Source organism: Nannobrachium achirus (assembly GCF_963921795.1).
Source record: "Nannobrachium achirus genome assembly, chromosome: 7".
Classification (NCBI taxonomy): Eukaryota; Metazoa; Chordata; class Actinopteri; order Myctophiformes; family Myctophidae; genus Nannobrachium; species Nannobrachium achirus.
This window is the reverse complement of record NC_137816.1, coordinates 39900847-39927889: the sequence shown is the minus strand read 5'-3', so window position 1 is coordinate 39927889 and position 27043 is coordinate 39900847. Positions and strand designations below refer to the sequence as shown.

Sequence of the window (27043 nt, the reverse complement as noted above, 5' to 3'; positions counted from 1 at the left end):
TATGGGAATTCCCTTTATGTTTCCTTCATTTATTTTGTATTTTTATATCTGCTATAAGGCCGATGTATCCTTGAATTTTAAACACTCCTATAACTAATCAATGTATTTTATTCCATGAATACGTAGGATAGGCATCCATAAGCTTTCAGCTTCAGCCTATTCCTTTTGATCACCTGTAACAAGGACTAAGTGGATGTATGACTTGTACAAATGTATGTGAGTGATCAAGTAAACTAAACTAAAATAAATAAATAAATAAAAATTCTTTCAACATAAGATACCGCATTCAAGTTCAGGAGAGTTTAGACAGGGCAATTCTCTTGAATGCTGCCTTCAGGTATGGCATGGAAAGAGGGCTTTTGCATTTCTTTCACCATCGTAAAAACTGCATCCATGGTTTGGAGAGGGCACATTTTACAGAAGAATAATGGTTTGGAGTGGGCACATCTATACTATAATTTTGCGAATGTCTGAGTGAGTGAGTGAGTGAGTGAGTGAGTGAGTGTCTGTCTGTCTGTCTGTCTGTCTGTCTGTCTGTCTGTCTGTCTGTCTGTCTGTCTGTCTGTCTGTCTGTCTGTCTGTCTGTCTGTCTGTCTGTCTGTCTGTCTGTCTGTCTGTCTGTCTGTCTGTCTGTCTGTCTGAAACAGCGTTTCTCCTCAGTGGCTGGAGCAATTGATCTGAAATCGCATCACAATTAGCATATGAACACACCTAACATAACTGTGAAGCCCGTTTGTCACTTTCACAAATCGTATGCTGTATATTAGCATTTTTATGGTGTATCTACTATCTATTCTGCATCTAGCTTGAGGCTAATCAATTCTGCATCTAGCATGAGGCAACATGTTTAACCAGCTCTGTGTGTGTGTGTGTGTGTGTGTGTGTGTGTGTGTGTGCAGGCGGGTGGGCGGGCGGGGGGGGGGGGGGGGGTGGAAACACCAGTTAAAGTTACTTTCCATCCCTCATATACCCACACACATCCCATAACCCACACACTGCACATCATTTCGGAGCTCATATCTTTGAACGGGTAAGGGCTAGTTTTACAGAAGAATAAAAGTCTATGTGTGCACGTGCCTGAAAGCAGAGTTGTACTGCACAGCAGCACCAACAAAGCAGCTTTGTCATCATCACAACCCTGGAAAGCTTCAGGGAGAGGAAGTGGACCTCCTTTCTCTCCAAGCAGCAACACGCGACACCCATAGAGGATTGTATGATGCTCGGCTCGATAGCCATTTCATTCACAGCCCTGTCTGTTCAGAAAACGTCCCTGGCAGTTAGGTACGGTGCCAGCTTTTCCCTCTATTTTACCAGGCAACCTTTTTAGCTTGCTCCTTCCTTGTCCCCCCCCCCCCCCCTCCCTCTCTCTCTCCCTCCCTCCCCTCCCCTCACCCCCTCACCCTCCCCTTTATCCTGAGCGCCTGGCATATTCAGATACTGAAGTCCTCATTACGGCTCAATCCAACCTCAGCAAACACACAAACAGATTAGCCGCTTAAGACGCTCCCAATCCTCCTCTCCCTCGCCACTCTGCAGCGCTATCAGGCCCCAGCACACCCCTGTGAGATGAGCCGGGGGCAAGGCTTACCGCAGCCTGCAGAACTGTAGCCTCCGCATCGCTCTCCCCTCCACAAAATCCCTCCGCGTCACAGCCCCGTGTCACAGCTGCCCCTAATACAATTAAAAGTCATTTGCAGAGCGCACCGGCTTAGAAGATCAGGGTGGGGGTTACGTTCGGGAGGAGGCGAGGGGGGTCCTTCCCACACACACACACACACACACACACACACACACACACACACACACACACTAGGCATGATGGAGATGTGTGTGTGTGTGTGTGTGTGTGTGTGTGTGTGTGTGTGTGTGTGTGTGTGTGTGTGTGTGTGTGTGTGTGTGTGAGTCTGTGTGTGTGTGTCTGTGTGTGTGTGTGTGTGTGTGTGTGTGTGTGTGTGTGTGTGTGTGTGTGTGTGTGTGTGTGTGTATGGAGAGAGAGAGAGACAGAGAGAGAGCGAGAGCGAGACAAGAAAGAGCATGAGGGGAAGGTCTTTCTAAGTCAAACCAAAGATATTAGGGAAACAAGTGTCTGTTTTCGCATTCTTCACTTTAAGTGATAAGCAGAAATGTTCAGTCACCTGATGTGTAGATCAAAAGGTATATACAAGTGTTTCCCAATCTTTTCTGAATCAGCCGGGTCCACTTGACACTTGGATCAGTGGAACTAATGCCGTAATATACTTTAAGTTCCTATTTATCAACTTTCATCATCAAGGTTTTCATGAAAATAATTATTGCGACCGCAAGGTTTTCAGGGAAATAATTATTACTATGACAAACGTCACAGCTTGTCTGTGTCCGTCCATCCGTGTAGACGTGTACAAATGTTTACGGTCTATGGGTTTGCCGCTCTGACATCATGCTCTGGCTTCACTGTGATGTCACACTAACAGAGTCCCTTTTATGCCCATATGGAGTTCCCTGATGTCATCAATATTAATGATGCCCTATTAGAGAGTTCCCTGTGATGCCAGGGTGAACAAATCCCTTTTATGCCCATATATGGAGATCCCTGATGTCCACATCCCTGATGTCCACATCACTGTGGTGCAACACACACACACACACACACACACACACACACACACACACACACACACACACACACACACACACACACACACACACACACACACACACACACACACACACACACACACACACACACACAAACACACACACACACACACACACACACACACACGTATATAATATATAGCCCCAAATGTTGGAAATCGCTGGTGTAGAATAGATGATACAGAAATGAAAAGAGAGCAAGGGAGAGCATTAGCGATATAATTACTGCCTTTAGCCTCTACCTACTTGATATTACAGCGGTATTACAAAGTTCCAGTGGCCTGTTAGTCTAGTAATTCTAGGAAAAAAATCCACTCAGGTTGGAAAAAATTGTGTTATTTAGTTTCTCAACTGATTCTGACAGGAAATTACGTCTACTAGCCAGGATAAAAAATCTACCATAATCTGCTCACTGCAAATACCCACAGTGGCCAAATCAAGTTGGGCTCCCATCGACTTTCTATACAGGAGGAAAATACCCAGAAAAAAATCTGCTTTAAGTAGGATGTGAGGGGTCTAACTAGGGGTTTGTCATGATGCTGAATCCATTGCAATCATTTGTTTTGCACAAAAAACATTCCTTGGGCTAAAAATGGCCCCAGAAAATGATGGTTTAGTGATGAAAAGTGATGAGTCATCACTTTTCATCAGTTTTGTGGGCGTTTCTTGGGGCCAATGAATGTTTTTTGTGCAAAACAAATGCTTGCAATGGATTCAGCATCATGACAAACCCCTAGTTAGACCCCTCACATCCTACTTAAAGCAGATTTTTTTTCTGGGTATTTCCTCCTGTATAGAAAGTCGATGGGAGCCCAACTTGATTTGGCCACTGTGGGTATTTGCAGTGAGCAGATTATGGTAGATTTTTTATCCTGGCTAGTAGACCTAATTTCCTGTCAGAATCAGTTGAAAAACTAAATAACACAATTTTTTCCAACCTCAGCTTTATTTTTACTGGACTATGTTGATAGGCTCAAGATGAGGCAGTGAGCGTGCCTGGGAGCAAAAGCTGGGTTTACAGTATGTCTATCCAGTGGAGCATGGCTGTGATGACATTTAGGGCGTTAGGATATCCTCCTCTCTTTTTGAGCTCCTAAGAGTGGCTGTGCGTGTGTCTGTACCCACTTTTCCTCAGCGTTTTGCCATAGCAATGTGTTTTCCTCAGTGTTTTGCCATAGCAATATGTGTGTGTGCGTAGCCATATTACATCATATTACATCACCAATTATCTGTAGCCACTATCTGTAGCCACTTTTCCTCAGCGTTTTGCCATAGCAATGTGTTTTCCTCAGCGTTTTGCAATAGCAACATGTGTGTGTGTGTGTGTAGCCATATTACATCACCAATTACATCCTAGACCTATCTGTAGCCACTTTTCCTCAGCGCTTTGCCATAGCAATGTGTTTTCCTCAGCGTTTTGCCATAGCAATGTGCGTGTGTAGCCTGTATTACATCACCAATTACCAATTGAAGACGTTATGCAAGCACGACCACCGCTCACTTCACATTGGGTGTGATTTTTTTTGATAGGCTTGATTTAACTGAGTACGTCTGCATGGGAGCATTCTCACCGTCGGTGGTGGAAATAGTACTCTCATGTTTTACTCAAGTAAAAGTATCAATGTAGAAATAACCCCGTTACAAGTAAAAGTCTGGAATTCACAATGTACTTGAGTAAAAGTACAACATTGTTATTGTTGTATGGTATTGTTATCAAAATGCACTTAAAGTACCAAAAGTAAAAGTACTCATTATGCAGAACGTCCAATTTCAAGTTTTCAAATGTACAAACATCTTTTGAAAATAGCAGATCTACAAGCTCACAATGCGTCGCATCACGAAAGGCCAAAATATATATGGGGCTGAAGTGGTTAAAGTATGTTTTGTAATAATACTCAAAATCTACAAAGTAACTAGTAACTAAAGGTTTCAAATAATTGTAGTGTAAAGTAAAAAGTAAAAGTAATACAAGTATACAATATTTGGATCCGAGATGTAGCGGAGTAGAAGTAGCCTAGAGTAGAAGTAAAAGTATTGGAAATTGGAAAAAGTCAAGAGTAAAGTACAAAGACCTCAACATTGTACTTAAGCACAGTACTTAAGTAAATGTACTTAGCTACTTTACACCACTGCTCACCGTGCCTCCTGGAATGTGACCAGGCCACCAAGCGATGGCCGGCTCCCTCATACCACCTTCAAAGGTTGTTTCCTTTCCACAAAGAAACGGCCCATTACTGCCACCTGGGGAGAGAGACACGCGTAGAAAATGTGATTCCGTAACAAATGAAAAGTTATTATAAAAGAATAAGCATTTCAATACCAAATGATGTGGTGTGTGTGTGTGTGTGTGTGTGTGTGTGTGTGTGTGTGTGTGTGTGTGTGTGTGTGTGTGTGTGTGTGTGTGTGTGTGTGTGTGTGTGTGTGTGTTGTATTCACACTACACAGAAAAATCCAATCCAAAATTACTCAAGTCATGTTTACACATGAATACTGTTACAATGCTGGGAAATAAATTAACAAAGCTGCCAGCATAGGCAGGGACGAGCAAGGGAGATAAGTCCAAATTAAATACACAAGCAGTAAATTGGCTGCATTTCCAGTTAAGTTGTGAACGGGGTTTCCGAGTGAATTAACATTCTGGATTTTGCTGTGTAAAGTCGTCTGTATATCACTCACTCTCATTTGGGCCAGACATCACAGCAGCTCCGTTGTCTGAAGTGAAGAAGACAAAGGTGTTTTGCTCGATGTTCAGAGCCTGCAGCCACGCAAGCATCTGGCCAACACTGTCGTCCAGCTCCATCACTGCATCACCGTACCTACAACACACAGTTCATCATGGCTGATATATCAGTCATTATTATTTTGACGACATCAGTATCTGCAATTATCCCATGAGGACCTGAGGCCGATTTTATGACTTCTAAATCAAGAGTTCTCATGACTTTCATAAAAAACTGCAGATGTACAAGCTCGCCTTGTAGATATGCTGTTTTTGAATAGCCAACGTGAAAATGTTTTAATGACACAGATGCTTTACCGGTTTTAAGATAAGTGTATTTTTTACCTCTTTGAACTGTTCTGTTCCATTTGGTTTAAGTGTTAAATTGTTAAGGTTTAAATAGGGCTTAAGTGTTTAAATAAAATACATTCTAGTTAAATGTTCTCAAATAGAAAATATGTTTTGTTGTTGTTGTTTTTTGTAATCGGTAGTCTATGACTCTCCAAAATTGGTTTTTCGACCAAAAAGTTCTGCCATTGGTTGTCACGTCGGGCTCTACCTACAACACAGTCAATCACTGCAGTGCAGTGTAGAATCCCAGGTAGAAAGTTATGCATTGCCGCTTTCTCACCTTCACCTCAAACTATTCCACTTCAGGTAAAAAACACCACTAAAGCCTGGGTGCATCACTGAACGTGAACTGAACAGATTATTTCATAAGACTTTAATGTAATGAAACCTTCAGCAGACTCAATAAAACAGGAGATGGGATTGTACCGGCCTCGCTGACTCTTCCCCAGGAAGCGCTTGGAGGCGTAGACGGGGGCGTGGGTGGCATCGGGTGCCCAGTACAGGAAGAAGGGTCGGCGAGCGAGAGTTTGGCGGAATATGAAGTCGAGACCCTCCTGTAAAGGTGGGAGAATTATGACATTTTGCGATCACAATGTTATTTTGTCAAATGTATGGTAGAGTATGTTAATACAATATAACTTATAGTATAAGTTATATAAGTCTTATACAACTGGGATGGTTGTATTTGGCCTCCCTGCTTGACAAATAACACCAGCAGCGATTACTACCGCTACGCTTTTCCACTAAATGGCTGTGTACAAAATGGATCAAGCGGAACGGAACAACCGACATGTTATCTCCTTGGTTTGAACACCTAGTCCACACCCATTTCAGACCCCAGACCCCTGGTTGGCTGCTGCTTTGTCTGGCAAAGTTGAAAGTTTAGCATGTATGTGACAGTATTGCATTTATTTGTCTCGTCGTCTGTATTTGTCTTATGTCTTTTCTTTATGTATGAAGCAACCTGCATGTCCAAGGGTTAGGGCTAGTTTTATCTAAGTTCATCTAATCTAGAAAGGAATCCCAATTCAGGGAAAGCCATGAAAAACATGGCCAACATTTGGCGAACATATCCGATCTACAAGAAATGTGTCGTGAATCGATACATTTGTGAGCTTATTCACCTTATTCTTGGCCATGCCCAGGAAGCAGGTCGAAAGGGACTGTAGAGTACTGCGTTGGAGCGTTTCAGCCAATCACACGCTGGCAGGGTGGGGTTTGGGAGATTGCGGTTGCCTTTCGCTATCATGCGTTCACCCAGAGTCCAGAATGTGACAGATTGTGAGCTTGCTGGTCAGCTATTCTCAAATAGCTGATGTAAAGTAGTAAAACTGAGCTTAGTTTTATTACTACTTAGTTGCTTCTATTGGGCATAGAATATTTTCATAGAACTGGCCACTTATTTCTTTGGCAAAATCTGGCAACACACCGTTTCCCTGTTCACTTCCTTAAGCTCTGTACAGACCGGCGAATTAGCGAAAGCGACGTGAATAAGCGAACCAAAAAGGCGAAGAATTCGCGATTCGCCTTTTTCCATACACACCAAAAAGCGACGCGAATATGCGTATAATATTCGCTTAATTCGCCTAAATACGAGGGGGTGATATCTGCCTGTAGCCACAGGAGAAAGGAGAGAGAGGAGAACGGACGGGGAAACAAATAAAACAATGGAAACTACATCCTCAAGTGATGATGACCTGGCCGTGGTTGTTAGCCTATTAAATAAGAAAAAGAAAAAGAAGAATGTCTTCGCCTGCGCACACAACACATCACATCAAACAACACGCTTTCACCGTTCCCCCTCCGCTCCGTTCCCCCACATACAGGCAGCTCGCAGCAGCAGTGGTGTAAAGTAATTAAAAGTACATTTACTTGAGTAGCCTGTACTTGTAGGTATTTGTACTTAAATCCAATTCCCAGTAGGCTACTTTCCTTCTACTCCACTACATTTCGGATCCTATTGTATTTAATACCCAGCGATTTATTTTAAAACATTAGTCTTTTTGTAGATATAAATTAACAATAAAACATACATAAACCATGCTTTTACCAGTAGACATTTGAGTACTTTCCCCAAGCAGCCACACAGACGAGAGACACGGAAAAGCAATGCAAAGGCAAGGTCCCTCGACCTTGCTCTCTCTCTCTCTTTAAGTAGGATAGAGTGAGCTTGATTTAATACAGAGAGAGAGAGGAGTTCACCAGCGAATGTTCGCTAAATTCGACACAAGGGCGAATAAAAAACAGACGCCTTTTCGCTTTTTAAAAATTCGCGTTTGGTGTGGATGCTTCCATTGACTTTATAAGGTTTTAAACAAAAGGCGAATTATACGCTAATTCGCTATTCGCCAATTCGCCCGGCGGTGTGTACGAAGCTTTACTAGGGACTGGAGGAAGTGAAAAGATGTTGAACTAGAAGCAGTGCTCTTCCGAGCACAGGTCTCCACCAGGCTGTGCATCCTGGTGGTGCTACTGTATAATAGGCCAATGTAAAAAGGGTGGCATATGTTCTTCACCTTAGATCTTTCATGGCAATCGGACGCTGCATGCATGATTTGAAGCATTGTGTTCCAAAAATGTGTTTTGCTAAAGTCTACCTGCTGGTGGCGCTATAACAGGCCAATGTGAAAAAGGTAGCATTTGTTCCTTGACCTAGTGGGAATATGTGTGGCAAATTTCACGGTAATCGCAAGCTGCGTTGATGATTTGAGGCATTTTGTTCAAAAACTGAGCAATCCTGCAAACTTTGGAAGCCAATATTAGCCAATCAGGATGGAATATGAAATATCAGACGGATCGGACTTGATCACATGACTATAGAGATACTGTGTACCGATTTGCGTGATTTTTGGATAAAATCTCAAGGAGTAATATTCAAAAATGTGTTTTACATAAGTCGGCCCAAAGGTGGCGCTATAAAAGGCTGATGTGAGAAATGCAGGGCAAAGGTTTATCCTTAGCCTCTAGGGAGTGTGCTTACAAAGTTTGAAACTGATCGGTGGAGTTATAGGTAAAACCACAAATCGGTCTGTTATAGCGCCACCATGAGGCTGATTTCAAAAATTTGAAGTGGCATTTCTTCCTCGACCTAGTGGGAACGTGTGTGCGCAATTTCATGATAATTGCACTTTGCGTTTGGGATTTGAGGCATTTTGTTCAAAACGGCTCAATCCTACAAATTTTGGAAGCCAATCTTAGCCAATCAGGATGGAATATGCAAAATTGGACAGATCCGTGTCGATCACATGACTGTCGAGATACTGCCTACCGATTTGTAGGATTTTTGGACAAAATCTGTAAGAGTAGTGCACAGAAATGTGTTTTGCAAACATCGGCCACTAGGTGGCGCTAGAAAAGGCCTATTTGAAAAATTTAGGGCAGAGGTTCTAGATTGGCATCCAGGGAATGTGTGTGGTCACTTTGGCAGCGCCCGGGCCAACGGCGACTGAGATTTGGTGCACACAAACTGTGAGGACGCACGGACGCACGGACGGACGGACGCACGGACGGACGAAGGGGAAAACATACTCTCCCCCATGCCTTCGGCTGGTGGAGACAATGAAGCAGCAAACAGAGAACAACTCAATGGCGCCCTCTGTAAAGGGCAATGGTGGCACCCTGGAAAGGGCCAGGAATAAAATGAATAAATCGTCTACTTTCGTTTCGAGTTTTGGTGTAGAGGGGAAAAAAGGAGGGTACCAAGTATTGACCCCTAGTTAACTACATGTATAGGGTTTAAGTGATTAAAACAGTACATCCGTAACATTACAGTATGTGCTCCTCCCAATAATAATGCAGAAATTACACAACAAAGCTTGGCCTATGGGCACCACTGTTGCACTGTAAAACAACAACATGGGTAACATTCCTTTAGTATGGTGCAGCCCTATTGGACACAGACATTTAGTATGGTGCAGCCCTATTGGACACAGATATGCAAGATATTCTACACTTATGGTAAACCAAGCTGAACTAAGCTGATCTCAAAGGACAGCATTAGTATCAATTTTCTTTTGGCTCATTACCAACAATGATTCACAATAGTAGAAAAGCACTGGTAGCTTTAACATACACAATTACACACAGTATATATACAGTATGTCTCCTATTGGTTATCCTCCAAATGGTATAGGCTACGTTTTGATCCACTGCTGCCTAACAGCATTAACTACTTAAGCCCTATTCAAAACTTTTCAAAAAACCTATAAGCTCAATGTGATGTCTTGTGAGCTTCTAGATTTGAATTTGTATTTATTTTTTAAGATTTTGGAAAGTCTTTGAACAATGAACATTTTAGAAAATCTCTGAATGTTTTCTAAAATGTTTGCCTATGCCCAAAATATGGACACTGGTTAAAACTTACAGGAAGACATTTGTGTACATGGTAAATGGTAAATGGTGCATTTATATAGCGTCTTTATCCAGGGTGCTTTACAGAAATATAAAATTCCCTATAATCAGTAACTTACAGATGACAATTATGACAATCAAATATGGTTTTAATGGAAGGCAATCAAAGCCTCTTAGACTTTGATTGCATTCCTTGTGTCAATAAATTGTGATTTTATCCAGAAAAACAAAAAGGAAAATATTAAAGCAATGTGCCCCAGTCTTTTCTATTTTAAGAACAAAAGGAAAAAAGAAGGCTTTTGAACTTGCCTCCAAGTAGATCCGAGTGAGATTTGATTCTCCCGTCTTCTTATTAATCTCAAACTCTTCATAATATCTGGAAAAGAAAGCGTTCACACGATCAATTAAAGCTTCATTCTCTGTTACACCTCACTCATTTTCAATACAATGGAGAGGCCGCCCATGTCAAGCTATTTTAGCTCTCTTTTTTGTAGATACTATGTTATTCACACACCTATAAAAAGAGATGCGTGTACTAGCGGGCCTGCATGTATACAGAACAAAGAGTTCACTTTTTTGTGAAAGAGGATGTGCAGTGGACAGCTGAGAGAGCGGGACTTGATTCCAGTACTGGAGGGGCACAATACACTAATACTAACTAACCCACATAACATTTAAAACAACAACATCTCTAGTTTTGAGTTAACAAATTCTGCCTTTACTGTCCCCTCAGGATGCTGCAAGCGCATTTCCCTCACAGGCTGCGTTTAGAGGAGCGTTTGCAGACTGACAGATCCGGGAAGTCTCGTCAGCGCAGAGTCGAGCAGTGGGAACTGTTATGAGGCGGCGCTGAAGCGTGGCGCGGCAACGGGAGAGGCAGTGACAGGCGTCTCTCTCCCTCTCTCACGCTCTGCTTGGTCCAGGTGTCCTCGTAAGCCGCCGACGCAACCTGCCATCTCCTGGGGTCGTGTGTGTGTATGTGTGCGTTGTGTTGAGCGTGCGAGCGTGCGTCTGTCCAGGGCCCAGGTACGCAGCGCTGATTAAACTCGTGGCTAAGCGGAAAACGGCGCCCGGCTGCCAGTGCCAATGACCCTGAATACACATATGGCTGTTTTTGGGGGAACAAAATGGGCGGAAAATGGAATACACAATAGCACAGCTGGTACAGAGAAGAGAGGGGTAGGATGGGTACAACTCATTCAGAGCAGTAGTCAGTCAGGCGTTCCACTGAGTCATAAGAATGTTATTTCTTTCCTCCACAATTCATCTTTGGCACACGTCATCATGTTTTGTTGTTCTTTGATTTGATGTTTTATTTTTATATAAAGCACTTTGTAACCTTTTTTTTGCAAAGTGCTCTATAAATAAGTGTATTATTATTAGATTTTCTTGTCTTCATCGGGCCTTCTGACATGTCAGTGAGTATAGGGGTGTGTGTGTCTATCACATGCATACATACATACTGTAGGGCCAACCATTGCCTAGAACAGTGCCTAGACTAGGTCTACTGGTCTAGCCTAGTCACTTAAACCCTTCTAAACTGGAAATGAGTTACTCGATTAAAGGGGCACTCCACCACTTTTCAAACTATGTTCATATAATTGGTCCTCTTTCTCAGAGGAGGGCTGTGGGCAGGTCAGAAACCCATCGTCTTGTGACATCATCGATTGCCAATCCAGCTTATAGAAACTGCAGGCTTTCTATTCCTGAAAAGTTGCAATTTAAAAGTGGAAGCCATTGTTCTCGCGATAATAAAAATCTAAATATTTTTTTCATGAACATTAGTGAGGACCTATTATATGAAGACAGGTTGAAAAGTGGTGAACTACTCCTTTAAGTATCAGTAAGTTATTAGTTCATCTATACTTGGTGCGCTCTTTTGACCCTCTACACACCAAATCTCTTTGCCAAATTAACACAGCAGCAGAGGAAACCTTCCTCAGCGTTTCTGAGACAAGTGTGTGTGTGTGTGTGTGTGTGTGTGTGTGTGTGTGTGTGTGTGTGTGTGTGTGTGTGTGTGTTAGATCGAGGACATAATGCATGTCACAAGTGTGATCTTGTTCCGTTGATATAGGCCTTTCAACAAGTTAATCAGTCAGAATTCATAGAATTCATATCGATTACAAATGTGTTACTAATCTTTCTTCTACACTCTTTGTGTGTGTGTGTGCGTGCGTGCGTGTGTGTGTGTGTGTGTGTGTGTGTGTGTGTGTGTGTGTGTGTGTGTGTGTGTGTGTGTGTGTGTCGCTACCTGCCAACCATCTCAGAGTTGTTGTACACAGGGACATTGGGCTTGTAGCTGCTGTTGTTGGGGCCAAAGTGGCAGTTTGGGGCACCGAACCATTCATCAAAACCGTGCTCCAGAGGAAGGTACTGCGGTCTGTGGCCAAGATGCCTGAGAGGAAGCACATTCACACAACCCATAAGGACAATGGCCATCATTTGAACAGCTAATTTGAGACAAGTGGTCCCAGCTGTCATTACTTTCCTTGTTCATCACACTAATCACTACTAGAGCCCGACCGATACCATTTTTTCCGACCGATACCGATATCCGATGTTGGAGAGTGCTAGAGCACCGATACCGATACGATACCGATGTTTTGTAAAAAAAAAAATTATTCATTTAAGATCATTTAATTGACAGCTCGCCCCTCGGATAAATGGTCAGATTATTGCTTTTTTTGTGCTTTTCATGTCAAACTTTAAGTTTGGTCGCAGTTATCAATTTCTATTGCTTGTTGGATAATAATACTCTTTTAATTTGGGGGTTCTGCTGTGTTTTGTCTCGTTTATGAATTAATATGTGTCTTTTATCCAAACTTAAATGCATTGCCAAGCAATTAAACAACACAAGTTCTATAGTCTATAGTCAGACATCTATATTTCTCTGTGGATTTTCACATAGGCCTACACACCTTCCTCCACCGCAACATGAAAAATCAGAGTTAGACAGTGCATGTGGTGAGTGAACGACACACGAGAGGCAGCAGCTCCAGTAGTGTTGGCTTGCATCTTGGACTATTATACTGCACTCTGCTGGATAATTCTGGTATTGCCCACATAGGCCTATATAACTCAGGGTTTCATGCTCTATCCGCAGACACGTTACAGACAATTAACTCAGTTACTGCCAATTAAATATGCCTTCTTTGGGTTCTCCCTGCCATAAATCTCCATAGACTTCCATGTAATTTATAGTGCACAGATCATGCACGCCCATGCACAGAGCATGCACCATGTTTGTGCAGGCTGTTCACAGCTTTCAAACAAAAAAATCAGATTGGAAATCCGTTCAGGCATTCTTGAGAAAATAGCCATTATGTTTTACGTTTCATGTTATGTAAGCAAAGATGGCTGCCCTGTATGAAAGATGGGGTTGTATGGGGGGTGGAACATGCAAAATCGCGATTGAAATCATGTTTACTAGATTTAATGGGGTAAAAAAAAAAATATATATATATATATATATATATATATATATATATATATATATATATATATATATATCGGTATCGGTGGAATAATTCACCGATACCGATACCGATACCGACAAAACGACCGATATATCGAATTGACCGATATATCGGTCGGGCTCTAATCACTACTAGTCCATTAAAACTGTGGGCAACATGGATAAACCAACTTCAACTTGGATATGATCACTTCCAGAGAGTACTCAAGTACCAAGTATACTGTACATACACCTGGTTAAATAGTACTCAACTACAAGTGAAAGTTAACTACATTTTCATTTAAATTCAATAAGTAATATCAACTCACCATTTGCCAACTATCTTGCTGACATATCCCCTTTTCTTCAGCATCTGTGGTAACAGAATCTCATCCTTGGAGATCCCTCCCGCGATCTCCTGAGGTGTATATGCTGCAAAGGTAGTGTGAAGTTAGTTAGTGTGAACGACGTTCCAGGACCTTCCAGGACTCCGCTACATACTGTACAGTATACTGTAACAATCTGAGTGGTAATGTAATAATAATAATAATAATAAATGTTATTTGTATAGCACCTTTCATGACATGAAATGCAGCTCAAAGTGCTTTACAGAGCACAAAACTAGAAGCAGTGCTCTTCCGAGCACAGGTCTCCACCAGGCCACACAAATCGGCCTGTTATAGCGCCACCATGAGGCTGATTTAAAAAATGTGGGGCAGAGGTTCTGAATTAGCATCCAGGGAGTGTGTGTGCTCAGTTTGGCAGCGATCGGGCCAACGGCGCCGGAGATTAGCTGGTAACAACCAGGCCACACAAATCGGCCTGTTATAGCGCCACCATGAGGCTGATTTGAAAAATGTGGGGCAGAGGTTCTAGATTGGCATCCAGGGAATGTGTGTGCTCAGTTTGGCAGCGATCGGGCCAACGGTGACTGAGATTAGCTGCACACAAACTGCGAGGACACACGGACACACGGACACACGGACGGACGGACGCACGGACGGACGGACAGAGGGGAAAACATACTCTCCCTCAGCCTTCGGCTGGTGGAGACAATGAAGCACAAGTGCTTAACAGAAAGAATACACATGATTACAATGTTATAAATTAAAACATAAGGACATTAAAAAAAAACATTTTCAGAACAGTGCAGACTTCAATAGCAGCACAGGGATTTAAAAATTCAGCTAAAAGCAAGAATGTAATGGCTGGCCATAGCTGAATGGGAAGCAGAAGATCCCTGGCAATGTGTTGAAGTGTCCCCGAGCAAGACCCCCCGCTTCCTCCCTTGAGGAAGCACTCAGCTGGGTGAGGTCGAAAACTGCCTGAAGAAGGTCTGAGTGACTGAAACATTGTATCCCTAATACATTTTGAAGGCAGTGTGTGTGACTCAAATCGTTTTTTTGCTTTTGAAGTTGAAAACTGAAATTCCCCGTGGGATGAAATAGGTCTACTCTGAGTTATTAAATGGATAAATCAACACTTAGGATTTTACAGTGTGTACAATTGTGGACTATGCACTAAGGAAGTATCTGCAACTGAAGGCTATGCAGGGAGGTATACACTGAAGAGAATTACCGTTTCTAGCGTGGGCGTTGGTGGTGTAGAATCCATTTCTGACAGGCAGCCTCCCTGTGAGCAGTGCAGCTCTAGCTGTAAAAAAAAGATAAATAGCATAAAAACAACAATTCTCAGTAAGTTATGGCTACTAGAGTCCTAATACATAGTTCCTAATAGCTATGGTTAGTTGGTTACCTCCTGTTTTTACTGTTGTTCACTGTGTTGTCTTTTGACTGTGGTGTGTTTATCTGTCTTCTTGCTAGCTAAATTAATTTATCGTGGACAATAAAGGACATCTAATCTAGTCTAATCTTCCAGCTACAGAAATAAAAATAAAGGGGCGCTGCTAGTGCATCTCTCTGCCAGGCTAGGTGGCCTACCCAAGGCCGTGTAAGCTGTTGCAGCCATCAGGACCAGAGGAAGCTGCGGTGGAAATGGTTCAACATGATTCCAATTTGGAGTTGATTGGAGGTGTTCATGATCAATGGTTATTTTTATGTATTGTACATTTATGTATGTATATGTTACAGTATGTTCAAGAAACCAGTAAAAGTTGTCAAGGAGCACTCGTTTTGACGTTCACCACACACTAATCACCACCAGATGGCGACGTCAGCCACTGCTCTGCCATTCACCAGAGTGTATATAAGAGAGTTACGTCACGCTTTGAACTCGCCGCAGACCGGAAGTGTTTACTCTTTATTTACTAGCCTAGCCTAGCCTAGCCTAGCCTAGCCTAGCCATTAGCTCCATTGTAGTCACTTGGACAGGGCGTTTAACGTGCGCTTGCCCAGGCCTTACGGCCTGGGCATAAATATAACGATTGCATTCACCACGGCTTCGTAACTCGCGCGGCCGGCCCTGGCCCGCTCTTCGCGGCCACTCGCGCCTGCGGCGCTCGGGGGCGAAGAGCAGGACCAAGGTCCGCTGGCCTTCGCGCCGCTTGGGGCTTCGTGGACCCAGGGGGGCCTCGTAACTCGTTTGGGCTTCGTGGATACAGGGGGGCTTCGGTAGCCGCTCGCAGTGTCGTGGACAATAGAGCGGCGCACCGCCTGGAGTACGTTGTTGTGGCGACCGCTTGCTCCGCCCCGTGCCGCACCACGAGTGCTCCGCGTCTCGAATGTGCTGTTTCTCTAATATACTATGACATATACACACACACACACACACACACACACACACACACACACACACACACACACACACACACACACACACACACACACACACACACACACACACACACACACACACACACACACACACTAGTAGGGGCGAGAAGCGACAGAAAACAACAGAGACTGTCCATATATGTCCATATACATCAGGGACATCCATATATGGGCATAAGAGGGACAAGGACTGAATTCATTTGCAGGTGTAACTTGTGTCGCGACAACCACACTGGTTATCATGAGACTGACACAATATGTCCATATGTGGGATTGTGGGCATTCCCAGTAATGGATGGATTATTTATTCCACAATGACTATTTTATCCCAAGTTCAGGGGCTTATGCATCTCTTCCAACTTTACGTACTAGAGCTGTCAATATTCCTCAGAAATTAAATTCGAATATTGGTCTTGGTTGTGATACTAATAATTTAGCCCAGGGATTCTTAAATCCTGTGTTGAGTGTCACACAAGGAGAAAATGCACTCGTTGAAGTTTAAACAAAAGTTAAGAACCAACCAGTCTGCTTGAAAAGTATGCATCTGTATAACAGCAGCCATTTACAGAGCAGAGACATAATTGCCTTCCTTTGATGCATTAACGAGCCACGCGCACGCACGCAGCCGCACACACACACACACACACACACACACACACACACACACACACACACACACACACACACACACACACACACACACACACACACACACACACACACACACACACACACAGGAGTCTGTCTCATTTCTCTCCAAAAGCCCATAATTGGCCTTGAATATGATTTGATTACTGTGATTATGGTAAGCTTACATTTCATATCACACTCACCATATCCGTAACTTTCACTAGCCCCCCTCCTCAAAAAATAAATACATAAATAATAATAATAATAATTAATAATTCAAATATACATTTTCATATTCGAATGTACATATTTTTTCCATATTCGAGGAATATTCGATATTCGAATATTAATTTGGCAGCCTTATTACGTACAGTACCTGAATCCCATCCTGGAGGCAATGCTGGGAATGCTGTAGTAGTAGTAGAGTAACCCCTAGCTCTGGTCCATAGAGTAAGGAGTTTTAAAGATTTTGGGCTTTTATGCCTTTATTGATAGGACAGCAGACTGACAGGAGGAAATGGGGGAGAGATGGGGAGTGACATGCAGCAAAGGTCGTCCGGATTGGGAATTGAACTGGCGACGCCGCCAGGCATCCATGCCTATGTAGCAATGCCTACATAGGCATGGATGCCTGGCGGATGGTAGGCCAGCGGGCGCCCCAGAAGAGTTCTCCTTAACGCTATGTCAGTAATGATGATCCGTTGCGCCCGCAGGGAACGCTGCACACCTCTCGTCTGTTGTAAAAAATAAATAAATAAATACAGTTGCTCTACTCAACAATGAAGGCTTTTGAGAGTTGAAAAAGACTACTTTCCTTAGTGAAAACAGATCAGATTTTCACATTCCGGTGAAATATTTTCTTTTCTGGACAAAAAGTGTATTTTAGACGTCAGGTCAGGGGCTCCAAGTGTTCCCACTAATAGTTGGAAAGTAGGCTTTCAACTCCCAAAAGCCGTCTTTGTTTTGTTGAGTAGCGAAACAGATTTTTTCTTTTTTTTACAACAGACGAGAGGTGTTCTGCGTTTCCTGCGGGCGGACCGGATGGTAACATGTCATTAGGTCAAATACCCTTTGGATCTACCACCAAATTCTAACCCAAACCCTAATCCTAACCTCAGTAATACTATGCCTAACTCTAACCCTAACCCTAAACCGGATCATTACTGACATAGCGTTAAGGAGAACTCCTAACGCTATGGATGGACCAGAGCCAAGTAACCCCTGGCCTGCATGCATACTGTAACTATTAACCAAAGTAAACATCTATAATGCAGTGATATTTTGGGATTGTTGTTAGACAGCCTAGAACAGTGATGGACAGCAGTGATGAGCCAAGGAACCCTGGGCCCCACTTTGGGAACAGAAAACAATGTGTATTACTGTGTATTACTGTTTAATGCGGACTCACAGGGGGAGCACAGTGGGTTGGCTGTGTAGAAGTTGGGGAACAGCATCCCCTGTGCTGCCATGGCATCCAGGTTGGGGGTCTCTTTAGATGGCTGGCCAAAGACACCCAGGTCCCCCCACCCCATCTAGAGGAGGGAATGGCAAGTTTCTGTCATTCTTAAAGGAGTAGTTCACCCCCAAAATGACTTTTTATCTATTGATTAGTCATACCATGGAGACTTGATTAATATTTTTTTGTATTTGTCGCATTCCTAAGACAACATTTTGATTGTAGTAAATTTACCCCCATTGATTCTGGATGGGGACCCAAATGCATGGCCCTGGGTGGGGACTGGGGACCCAAATGCATTTGGGTCAGAATCAATGGGGGTAAATTGCATGACCATGCATTTGGGTCCTCATTCAGGGCCAAATGCATTTGGGTCCCCACCCAGTGCCATGCATTTGGGTCCCCATCCAGAATCAATGGGGGCAAGTTAACTATAATATTTTTCTTTTTTCTTTCTTTTTTGTCTTAGGAATGCGACAAATACAAAAAAATATTATTGAACTCAAGTCTCCATGGCGTGACTAATCAATAGAAAATAGTCATTTTGTGGTGAACTACTCCTTTAATTACCACTGACTCCATCACTTTACATAGGAAGCAGGAACCTCTTTTTCTCTCTAGCTTTCACACACACCTAAGTTCATAGCACTCACTGAGAAAACAAAAACAGAAAATAAACTTACGTCATCCATAAGCATGATGATGATGTTTGGTGTGGACATGTTTGACGGTTTCTCCGTCCAGCAGACACATAGCAGACATGATGAGAACAGAGCCAGAGTTTGAACAGACCAGCAATACATGGCAGAGCAAAGCAACAGCAGCTCTATGGTCATCAGGTCATGTGACCACAGCAAGTCAGGAAGTGGGAACAGGTGTGTCACCGGTGTCGCACCAAATTCTGGGCCCTGGGATTCACTGCGGGCCCCCATGAATTAGACTGGGAAGTGGGAAGTTCTGGGAACGCATTATTATTTTGTGCTTTAACTATTGAAAAATAGCAGATAGATCTGCTATTTTCTTTGAATATTTCAAATCCTTCTAAATTCCAGGGACCCCCCAGAAGCAAAATTTCAGTTACAAATGTTAAATAAATATATATTCAAATATTTGCGCACATTTTCACGACTTTTCAAAACTAGCAGATCTACAAGCTGGCTGTGAGCTTGTATATCTGTTATTTTTCAAAAGCTAAATAATTAAGGCCCCTCCACCTTGGGCCCTAATACTCAGCCCCACTTTTCCCCCCTTGTGACGCCCCTGAGTGGGTGGCTTCCTTTACTACTTTCATGTGCGGTTTTAGCGCAACGTTTACGCATAAATAATGAAAAGCACATAACTTATGTCTAAAGGTGTAATTGTAAATACATATGACCATGATTTAAATATATTTATATAATTGAGAGGGGGAAAACGTATTTCTAATGAGAGGGGGGAAAACCACCTTTCATTTCTAATGTTATTTTTCTAATACGATCACGTGACGTGACATCATTTGACAGCTCTAGGAGAACAACATGGCGGTGTGCATAGCAGTTATCGCAAAGGAGGTAAACAATCGCTTTTTGCGTTGACTTTGGATAACAATATACTATACTTTATTCTCACTGGATGTATTATTTAAACCATTATGGTCTTCATTTTCAACTAATTGAGATTCTTAGTAATGCGGTGGTCGCATACCACAACAAGAGCCACCTAGGCTACCTACACTACACAGCTAAGCTAACATTATCTTATTTTTACAAGCTCCATTAAACCAGTGGTTCTCAAAGTGGATTCCATTTCCAGGGACTCTGTGGGTTCCTTTATGGGGGTCTAAATTGACCCATAGAGGTCTGTAACTCTGACAGTGTACAAATGGAACCAAATGGACCCATCAGGATTCCATTTGTACACTGTCAGAGTTAAGGGGAGACCTTGAAAATGTAAAAGTTTGAGAAACACTGCATTAAACAATTTGAAACTTGTCTTTGGTTGTTTTGTTCTTTTGTTGTAATTAATGGTCTGTCTGTTTGTTTCTCTCTGTTATTCTAGAATTACCCGTTGTATATTCGGAGTGTTCCCACTCAGAATGAGCTGAAGTTTCATTACACAGTCCACACCTCTCTGGATGTGGTGGAAGAGAAGATCTCTGCTGTGGGCAAAGCCATGGCAGACCAGAGGGAACTGTACCTGGGCTTGCTCTATCCCACTGAAGATTACAAAGTGTATCCATTTTACAACTGTTAGACCAGGGGTTCTCAAACTTTTTTAGGCTGCGACGCCCAAAATAAACATATATAAACTCAACTGGGGACCCCCACCCTGACAAGCACTTGGAATTGTGGGTATTACGGGTGCATCCCCCCATTCCAACATGCTGCCATTCTGACATCCCCCATTCCGACACTAATCCTAACCTCTATGGAAGTGCCGCCACCCCGACAATTATAAGTCCATGTCGGAATGGAAGCATGTCAGAATGGAGAGTGGACCCCAGGTATTACATTTAATGCTACATGCTCTGCTCACAACGCCGCGTTGTGAGCATGTAGATCGACTATTTTCACAATGTTTGCCTCTTGCTTACTTAATATTTGACAGTTTGGCCAGTTTGGTATTAAAACGGTCATGAAAGTCCTTATATGTCACTTTATACATTTCTTTACATTAAGCTAATCATCTGGGGACCCCACAAAATCATATGGGGACCCCAAGTTTGAGAACCAACGTGTTAGACATTTTATGAGTTTTTGTTTGTCAGATTGTCTTTACTTAATATTTGACCTCACTATCAGTTGTGACAACTATGCAATGAAAACCTGGTATTGTATTTAGATTGGCTATAAACCTCACCCTAGAAGGGCTGTTATATTACACATGGGGTACTGTACAAATATAAATTTCATATATTGCATATAGTGGGCACTGGGCACCTGGTAAATCTGGGCGCCTCAAAAGATTGGGCACTTGGCAAATCCAGGCACCAACACGGACAGAGTGAACTTCTAATTCAGGTTTGGGTCTATGACTACTTTGGCTTGGTGAGTCTTGCAACTTGTTAATCACTCAGTCTCAGAGTATGCCCAGTCTTCTCCCAAATAAGTCCTTCCCGAAAGTCTTCTGGAAAAAAAAAGGTGCCCAGACTTCTCAGGTGCCCACTCTTCTGGTTACCCAAAAACACAGCCTCGGGGCACAGTGGCATTTCTAGCCTCTAGATCTGCATGTGTACTCTCACCCAACCATTAATTGCTGTGACAGTTCTTGTCATCTGGTAACATGTCCATTTGAAAGTTCTGGCATAAAACATGTATTTATTAAAATATCTACACTTTTCCACAAGCTTAACACGGACATCATTGACTGTACGCGACGGGCCACAATTATAACAGCACTAAACATGTACACTTCCTTCAATGACCGCATAGTTACGTATGGGACACACAAATTGACAGGTGCGTTGCAGTTGGTGCGGGGTAATTAGTCGCATTTGTCAATTTGTGTGTCCAATGCCATACATGCTTTTTAAAGGTTGTTTACATTGGCTGCGTTTACATGGGCAGGTATATTCCACTTGTATTAAGAATGACTGCTCATTCAGAATAAAAATTCTCATGTAAAAACCTCAGAATGGAATTCCATTCCGAATGAATTTTCATTCAGGTTTGGAGGGGTGGTATTTTTATTCAGGTACATGAAATGTAAGATCAGCCATTCTATGGCTACTAGAAACCATACATCTTGCTTTATTCTCATATTTAATCTTAAGTCCTTAACTTGTAAACCAGATACGGCTACGTGACTAACTCTAAAGTAAAGTTTGTCATCGTTGTGGACTCCTCAAATACGTCTTTACGGGACAATGAGATCAGGAGCGTAAGTTCTCTTTTTTTTTCCCCTTTTCACTCCATTTGACAATGAAATATAAACCTGCTAGTATCAATTCATTTAATTCTCTTGGGCGAGTAGGTTGTGTGTTATCAATAGATCTAAATTAACTTGAGACATCTCCAGTGATCTCCAATGTTTGCATGCTTCTCAGTTTATGAAGTACTTTCCAGGTTATACCTAATTGGACTACATTGTTTTTCAGATGTTCAGAAAATTACACATCTCATTTACTGATGTGATGTGTAACCCATTCTACAATCCAGGGGACCCAATTCAATCCAAGTGAGTTCTTGTTTCTATTAAATTCGTGATTGAGAACATTTAGACTGGCATCATTTGTCTAATCTTTGATGACTCCTTCTGCAGGGCCTTTGATGGAACGGTATCTGGAATGATGGTACAAGCCAGCTGATATTCTCCTACCCCTGAATCCCTTGTAAATAATGTCCTTGCCTCTCGTTGCCTGCATGAAGTTCATTAAACATTGTTCTACAGTGCATTCATTGGTCATTTGTTCACATTGTAAAACAAATTAAAATTAAATTGTAAACACATGGAGCACAAATTAGGTGATCAAGTTATTTGTTTTATTTATTCATTTCTTTTCACAATGCTAAAAAGTAACCCAGATAGTCTCCCCTGGGCAAATGTATTTGTTGGCACGAAGAAAAGAATTCAAGAATCAAACTTTGCTCCTTTAGTCTCAAGTTCTCTCAACCAAATCATGTTTTGATTTATAGGAAAGCCAAACTCATATTGTCCACTGTCTCTTAGACATTACACAGTACCCAACCCTGCAATGATTTAAACCAGAAATTCCTCGAATGTGTCAGGCTTACATACCCCCCCTCCCTCCCCCCCCCAATCCCATGTGTTAACGCTGTTGAGGATAGTGATGTTCACTCGGCCCGGGTCCCAATTCCTCCGACGGTGGGGTGATGAGAAGAAGGCACGGATAACGTTTGGGGGTCTGCTCACGGTACTCCATGTGTCCCCACTGTCTCTTCCCCACTGAGGAGCCCCCATAGTAAGGATGCGGCACCTGATGGAGCGGCCTCGCTGATTGATACCGGAACCTGCCCTGAAAGTTGTTTTGGAAGCGGGGTGGGCGGAAGCCTCTGCCTCTGGCACGACCGCCTCGAGGGCCACCTCGGTCTGTGGTGCTAATCCCTGGCATGTTGGTCCTCTTAGGCATCACCTGCAGGTCAGAGAAATAAACCAAATATGTCAGTCCACAGAGTACAAACCTTACCATTAGCTCGAGACAGACAGGCAGGTTAAATGCCACCACAGAGGAGAAGAGAGGTTTGTTCTGTGAACTTAGTGAAATTGAAAATGAGGTTCACTTTTTGTTTTGTCCTAAATATGTTGATATAAGAGAGGTATTTGTTAATAAGATGTCTTCCATTTGTGATGATTTCCTTGACTTAGACGATAATTAAAAACTTGGTATGTTTTGCCAAAGGAGCGTTTGTCAGATTTTATGTGTCAAGCTTGGGAGAGAAGACAAAATACTCTGTATAATTCTGAAAATGAATAAAATTGAATGTATGACTATATTGTAGAACATGCTGTAAACTTGAAATAGTGTCTTATAAACCCATGAGGGTTGGGCACTCTGTGTGCAGCAGAACACAAAAATAAACTAATAAATCAAATCATCCTTGCCATGACGCAAAGATGGGCAAGATATAAAAAACTGTTCCTTCATTGATTAGAAATTGATCATTCAAAATATGCTCCTTGTTGACTTTGTACCATGAAACGGCTCTCAGTCACTCTTTTAGCCCGTATATAGCCAATATAGAACGTCACCGTCTACTTCCTGTTTATTTTACCGCCTGAACCGGATCCAGTCTGCGTTCTTCCCAATAACGAAGTTGCATCAAAGTTGTGCGCGCACACATACAGCAGTTTGGTGATCTGTATTGGCAAAATCAACTTTGCGTTCATTTATAGGCTAAAAGACTGACAAAGAGCCGTTTCAAACAATCCAAGTCAAATGAGGAGCATATTTTCAATCATCAATTTCTAATCAATGGAGCAACGATTTGTGATATCTTGCCCACCTTTGGAGTCAAGTCGTAACTACACAAACCTTTAGTGTCCTTGCACTTAAGGTACACAGGTCTTACTAAATGGCATATTGGACCAGTAGACCTGCTGAAGACCAAAGTTAAAGACACTCACCTTGAGGACTCTGCCCCTGAACAACGTCTCATCCAAACTGATAGCGGTTTGCACAGAATCCCGATCTGTGAATTCAATATAGGCAAAGCTGGGAAGAGGAAGGTCAATGTCATTAAGAACAATGGGACACAATACAATTAATTCAATATAATATATATATACACAAGCTCCCCAGCTAAATTAGTTATGAGGAATATTTTAATAAATCTTGTTGGGGGATCCCTGGCAAAATATCTTCAGATGGGGGTCTATGGCCAAATTCATACACATCATTTGAGGGTTAGGGTTACCATGGAAAGGTTTGAGAACCACTGAATTAGCTGACACGAAATAAAGTGTTCTGTGCAGTCATGAAAAGCTCAAAAGCAAAAAGTGAGTAAAATCAAAGGATTATCCTCAAGTGTTAATTTAACGTTAAACTAACAATAAAAATTACCAGCTTTTAGTTAACATTTTTAACCCACCCCTTGGGATGACCAGAGAACCTGTCACATAGGATGGTCACTCTGTTGACAGGTCCACAGCCGTTGAAATGGATCTCCAACTCGTCTGCAGTGGCTCCATAGTCTACCTGGGGAGTGTTGAGAAACGTATCAGAACAATGGCTTGGAAGATGCTGTACAGTGTACATACATTATTATTACATGCTTTAGAACAATATGGTAAAACAAACAAGGCATACATTTCCCACATAGACTGATCTGTTGTCGGCATCTATCCTCTCCTCATGGGTCATGTTGTAGAACAGTCCTGCAGCAGGACACAAACATGTTGCATCACATACATTAACAGTAGAGAATGCACACAGCCTTAAATTAAAAATTCATTGCATAATCTGCGCTTGCATCTTCCACACTACATTATCCAAGATAATCCAGATCCCTGGCTTCTAAAGGAGGCACCAAGGACAGACACACACACAGGAACACAAATGATGAGAACCACAGTGGCAGAAAATATCCATGGGCAAGAAGATGGGCCCTTCTGGAACCCTGGCACTCACTGCTTCATCTCATTGGGCATAGAGATAAGGCACATGTGAGTGTTGTTCCACACATTGCATGCTGTGGCCCAGGTGTAAACCAGATGGCCAAGACAGACATCAGCTAGCTCACCAACCTGAAGGCTGCTATGCTATGCTATACACCTATGGATCAAATAGGCCCTGAAAGCTTTCACATCATCATTTTTATTTGTGTGCAGATAACATAACAGCCACAGTTCTAAACCAATGTGCATTGCACCGTAGCTGCAGTCTTTGTCTTACCAGGCTGAGAATTGCTGGATATCATATGCATTTCGGCAGCCTGTTCCTCTTCCCTCAGCTTGTCTGCCTCCTCTTCCATCTCCAGCTCCAGGACCCTGGCTTTGATGGCCGCCAGCTCCTGATGGATACAGGAGAATGGAACCCGATATGCTGCTGCTATACCGTCTCTATACAAGCAGTAGCATAAAGAACACACACACAAAGACTGCCGCAGGCTTTCAATTTAATTCCGATCCAAACAGACCTGCATCCGTTAGTTCACTGCCTAGAAGGTATAATAATACTAGATGCAGAAGAAACCGAGCTAGCCCATTATTTCCCTGGAAATGCGGACAGTGTTTTGTTAGCTACGGATGCAAAGATCCCATCCAGCGCTGTGGTGCGCACGCGCGACAGATACCCAGGGAACAGCCGTGATAAATGTACATCTGCAATTTTAGTCAGACGCGTTAAAAATGTAAATGGTATGTTGGTCAACGCCCGCTTTTTCATTTCACCCAACGCTTGTTACATTTACGCCCGATATGACACACAGTAGGATATTCCTTTTATTTTATATAGGTCTATATATATATATTACATTACTAGGCTACTTGCATTTCTATTTCTGTTTTTATTGTATTTAAATGTCGGGACCCATTTTTGTTTCCCAAAAGAAAAGCAATATTTTGCATGAATTAAATAAATGTAATGTTTTTTTGTTTTTTTTGTAATTTCCTGAAGAAATTAAAGAAAAATCTAAGAAATTCCATAAAGTAAACATTGATGTTTAAGAAGTAGGCCTAGTGAACATTTTCACTAGTTTGGGGCAAACGTCTGATGATTTATCTTAGCCTATGGTTCACAAGCTAAATCGTTTGGGAACCACTGAGATCATATTCTATGTTTTTACTCACCGGGTCCTCAGTGAAACGCTCCATATTCATTGATTTAACCTATTTTCTACAGTCTATGGATTTAACTTGAACATAACACCTGCGGCTGTCCAGCCGCTCTAGTAGCCTACCCTAAACACAATGTAGGCCTATCTATCCCAAATCCTAAAGGCCAATAAAAAATATATAGTCTATACAATAATAAAGTAGCCTATAATATTGACTATTTTTCGTTGAAGAGACTGAATTAACAGCACTAACTATAAACGTCTACCTCTCTTAACCTAGCTTCTAGAGTTGAACAGGGAGTAGTCTTGTCCACCATCTTCCTGACAACAGATGATGAGCAGCTATGCTGATAAGGAGCACCTGTGAGAGGTTCTGAAATTCTGATTGATGCCAATAGTCACACTGATTGACAGTGGTGGAAAAAGTACTGGAATGGTTTACTTAAGTAAAAGTATAACAACTGCAATGTATAAATACTCGTACAAGTGAAAGTTCTGAATTCA

The 27043-nt window shown here is 42.3% G+C and overlaps 3 protein-coding genes across 3 annotated transcripts in view; 1 reads left to right on the top strand and 2 right to left on the bottom strand.

The window, feature by feature from the left end:
- galns (galactosamine (N-acetyl)-6-sulfatase) overlaps nucleotides 1-19162 on the bottom strand; it is a gene marked incomplete at its 5' end in the record, with an annotated part of 41704 nt that extends 22542 nt beyond the window's left edge. The window contains 9 exons of the mRNA XM_080730223.1: nucleotides 4772-4875; nucleotides 5311-5450; nucleotides 6131-6258; nucleotides 10364-10430; nucleotides 12306-12449; nucleotides 13838-13940; nucleotides 15087-15161; nucleotides 18279-18402; nucleotides 19010-19162. Coding sequence (XP_080586349.1) covers nucleotides 4772-4875; nucleotides 5311-5450; nucleotides 6131-6258; nucleotides 10364-10430; nucleotides 12306-12449; nucleotides 13838-13940; nucleotides 15087-15161; nucleotides 18279-18402; nucleotides 19010-19162 — 1038 coding nt within the window. The remainder of the gene's footprint in view (nucleotides 1-4771; nucleotides 4876-5310; nucleotides 5451-6130; nucleotides 6259-10363; nucleotides 10431-12305; nucleotides 12450-13837; nucleotides 13941-15086; nucleotides 15162-18278; nucleotides 18403-19009) is intronic.
- A 658-nt stretch (nucleotides 19163-19820) lies between these two features.
- On the top strand, nucleotides 19821-22798 carry trappc2l (trafficking protein particle complex subunit 2L). Its single transcript, XM_080729691.1, has 5 exons — nucleotides 19821-19876; nucleotides 20364-20536; nucleotides 22097-22184; nucleotides 22402-22481; nucleotides 22566-22798. Exons 1-5 carry the CDS (start codon nucleotides 19844-19846, stop codon nucleotides 22609-22611), a joined length of 420 nt encoding a protein of 139 aa, XP_080585817.1. The 5' UTR covers nucleotides 19821-19843; the 3' UTR covers nucleotides 22612-22798.
- A 275-nt stretch (nucleotides 22799-23073) lies between these two features.
- Nucleotides 23074-25840, bottom strand: pabpn1l (PABPN1 like, cytoplasmic; the record flags this gene model as incomplete). Its single annotated transcript, XM_080729470.1, has 5 exons — nucleotides 25657-25840; nucleotides 25072-25139; nucleotides 24854-24960; nucleotides 24390-24477; nucleotides 23074-23397 (listed from the first exon to the last, which is right to left on the bottom strand). Exons 1-5 carry the CDS (start codon nucleotides 25733-25735, stop codon nucleotides 23074-23076), a joined length of 666 nt encoding a protein of 221 aa, XP_080585596.1. The 5' UTR covers nucleotides 25736-25840.
- Nucleotides 25841-27043: the final 1203 nt, after the last annotated feature.